We start from the raw sequence: 2,693 nt of genomic DNA on the forward strand, positions 1-2,693 counted from the left end.
ACGGTTTACCGCAAAACCTTTTTCTCTTTTCCACGTATTTTGACCAATGTGCTCCCTCCGAGCTACTGGTTTAGCATGTTGGCCATCGCCCGATCCATTGGCCCATGAGCAGATAAGGTTCGACTACATCTTTCTTTGGAAGTGTGTAATTTTTGTCGGTAGACCAGCCTCTAATCGAGCATCAACACCATCATAGAATGAGCAGGCCATCATTAAACATCGACGTAGAATTTCATAAAATGTGTATATCAATAAATAAACCAGATAACTGTTTTAAATGTTTTAGATAGAAGGTATATATGTTTCGTCTGTCTAATATAAACGAATGTACTCTTTCTTGCAAATCCAATGGATAAAATAAATCCAAAATTCAGTAGTAAATCGTCATGTTGCTTGCAACACTTACTAGGTTGGTGTGTCCTCTTAAGCTCTGTAGAGTTGTAGAAACAATGTATAGTTGGTACTTGTGGCTCTATTAATGTATTCAGCATACATGATTTTTTAAGAAATCATTTCGCCAAGCACAAAGCCACAAAGATAACAAAAGTTAGGGTAAAATACTTTGGTCTATTGTTGTATTAAACAGGCCCGAGAAGTAACTATTTACAAAACAGAACTGGTCAATTATATTTCAGGGTTTGTGCAATTGCAAAAATGATGAAAAGGAAACATTGATGTGAATACTATTATGAGTTGACTGATGATAAATCATTATTTCTACGGAGTACTAAATTTAACAAACAATAAACCAAGTTCATAAAAGCATAGTGGCTACACTAAATTTACCGTTCGTTTAGTTTTGGTCAGTGCAAGCACGCCCAATGTAGGAGCATCTATCCCCATTGGGTTCTTTTTTCTTGTTTTGAACTTTATCCCCCATGAGTTCCTTGCACCGCCACGTCTCTTTCTACTAAAAGGATCGATCCCCTCTCGCGTCTAGACTAGAAATTCCTGTATTTAAGCGCACCACCTCCATTTCGCTTTACTTTCTCTTCAACAACTCCCCTTCGATCAATCTGAATCCCTATCATCATCAGTTCCAAAAGGTAATCGATTACCTTATTGTTGTCACCCTTCTGATCCCGATCTCTCTCTACTCTTTCCTCGCTGTTCTTTCTAATGGATTCTTCTTGCATGCCTGCTATATATGTACTTATCATCCATTATTCCAGCTTCTGAGATTTGTTTGGTTAATTTCAAGAGGTGTGATGGATACTGAATTAGTCTTGCCGATGTGTTGCCTTGTCCTAGCCAGTTTATGCATATTGACTGACTCTATGTGCCAATGTTCATTTCAGGGATCAGCAATTGATACGATGGAGCAGCACGAGGAGCAGGATGAGCAGCGCGCCATGGAGCTGCCGCCGGGCTTCCGGTTCCACCCGACGGACGAGGAGCTCATCACGCACTACCTGGCAAAGAAGGTCGCCGATGCCCAGTTCGCCGCCCTCGCCGTCTCCGTGGCGGATCTCAACAAGTGCGAGCCCTGGGACCTGCCATGTAAGCATCGATCACAGCACTTCTTCCCCTACACGCACCAACCATCTTAGGCACGAGCTGATCAAGAACGCCTGTGCGTGTTTGTGTGCATGCAGCGCTGGCTCGGATGGGGGAGAAGGAGTGGTACTTCTTCGTGCTCAAGGACCGCAAGTACCCGACGGGGCTGCGGACCAACAGGGCGACGGAGGCCGGGTACTGGAAGGCCACCGGCAAGGACAGGGACATCTTCCGGGGCAAGGCGCTGGTCGGCATGAAGAAGACACTCGTCTTCTACACCGGGAGGGCGCCCAAGGGCGAGAAGTCCGGCTGGGTCATGCACGAGTATCGCCTCGACGGCAAGATCCACCCAGCCGCCGGCACCAGCCGTGGCAGCAGGACCACGCCCAAGGTAAAATTCCATCCGTTGTTGTATGCATGCTGCTTCGATCTGTGCATGGCCATTGGCGCTGACCGCCGGCCGGACGTTTCGTTGGCAGAACGAGTGGGTGCTGTGCAGGGTGTTCAAGAAGTGCCTCGTAGATGTAGTGTCGTCGTCGGAGTCGTCGGCCGCCAAGAAAGGAGGCGTGGGGACGGAGCAGATCGGGTCCTCCGTGGCCGCCGTGACGCCCCTCCCTCCACTCCTGGACATGTCCGGCGCGCCATTCGACCCGGCGGCACACGTGACCTGCTTCTCCAACAGCGCGCTGGAGGCGGGCCAGTACTTCAACCCGACGGCGACGGACCATCACGGTGGCACCTCCCCGTTCTTGGCGAGCTTCACGCAGTACGGGGGGCAGCTGCACCACGGCGCGGGCCTGAGCCTGGTGCAGCTCCTCGAGAGCACCGGGTACCACCACCACGGACAGCTTGCGTGCAAGGGCGAGAGGCTGAGTGCGTCGCAGGACACGGGACTCACCTCCGACATGAACCCCGAGATCTCCTCGTCCTCCGGCCAAAAGTTCGACCACGAGCCCGCGCTCTGGGGCTACTGATCAACCAAGCTCCACGAGCCCGCTCGTTCGTGGCGATCGACCGATTGGTTACCAGTGCTGAATTACTGTAAATAAACCTGCGAGATCGAGCGAGCTGCTATGATTACTTAGCTTCATTATGGTCTGTATAGTTGTAGATTACTGGTGTGGTGATTTGATTTGGGGGTGTAATTAACATTATTGTATTGAGATCCATCGATCGATAGAACTACTAGTCCATTA

General features: G+C 49.6%; 1 protein-coding gene across 2 annotated transcripts; it reads left to right on the forward strand.

Annotated features, from left to right (window-relative positions):
* The first annotated feature begins 921 nt into the window (after nucleotides 1-921).
* Nucleotides 922-2,693, forward strand: LOC127335124 (NAC domain-containing protein 4). Of its 2 annotated transcripts, none has more exons than XM_051361715.2 (4): nucleotides 922-1,046; nucleotides 1,299-1,500; nucleotides 1,596-1,888; nucleotides 1,977-2,693. In XM_051361715.2, exons 2-4 carry the CDS (start codon nucleotides 1,317-1,319, stop codon nucleotides 2,469-2,471), a joined length of 972 nt encoding a protein of 323 aa, XP_051217675.1. In that variant the 5' UTR covers nucleotides 922-1,046; nucleotides 1,299-1,316; the 3' UTR covers nucleotides 2,472-2,693. The 2 variants fall into 2 exon arrangements, with proteins under 2 accessions (XP_051217675.1, XP_071682618.1); XM_071826517.1 differs by lacking the exon at nucleotides 922-1,046 and adding an exon at nucleotides 1,096-1,203.

The sequence above is a fragment of the Lolium perenne genome, chromosome 2 (assembly GCF_019359855.2).
Source record: "Lolium perenne isolate Kyuss_39 chromosome 2, Kyuss_2.0, whole genome shotgun sequence".
NCBI lineage: Eukaryota > Viridiplantae > Streptophyta > Magnoliopsida > Poales > Poaceae > Lolium > Lolium perenne.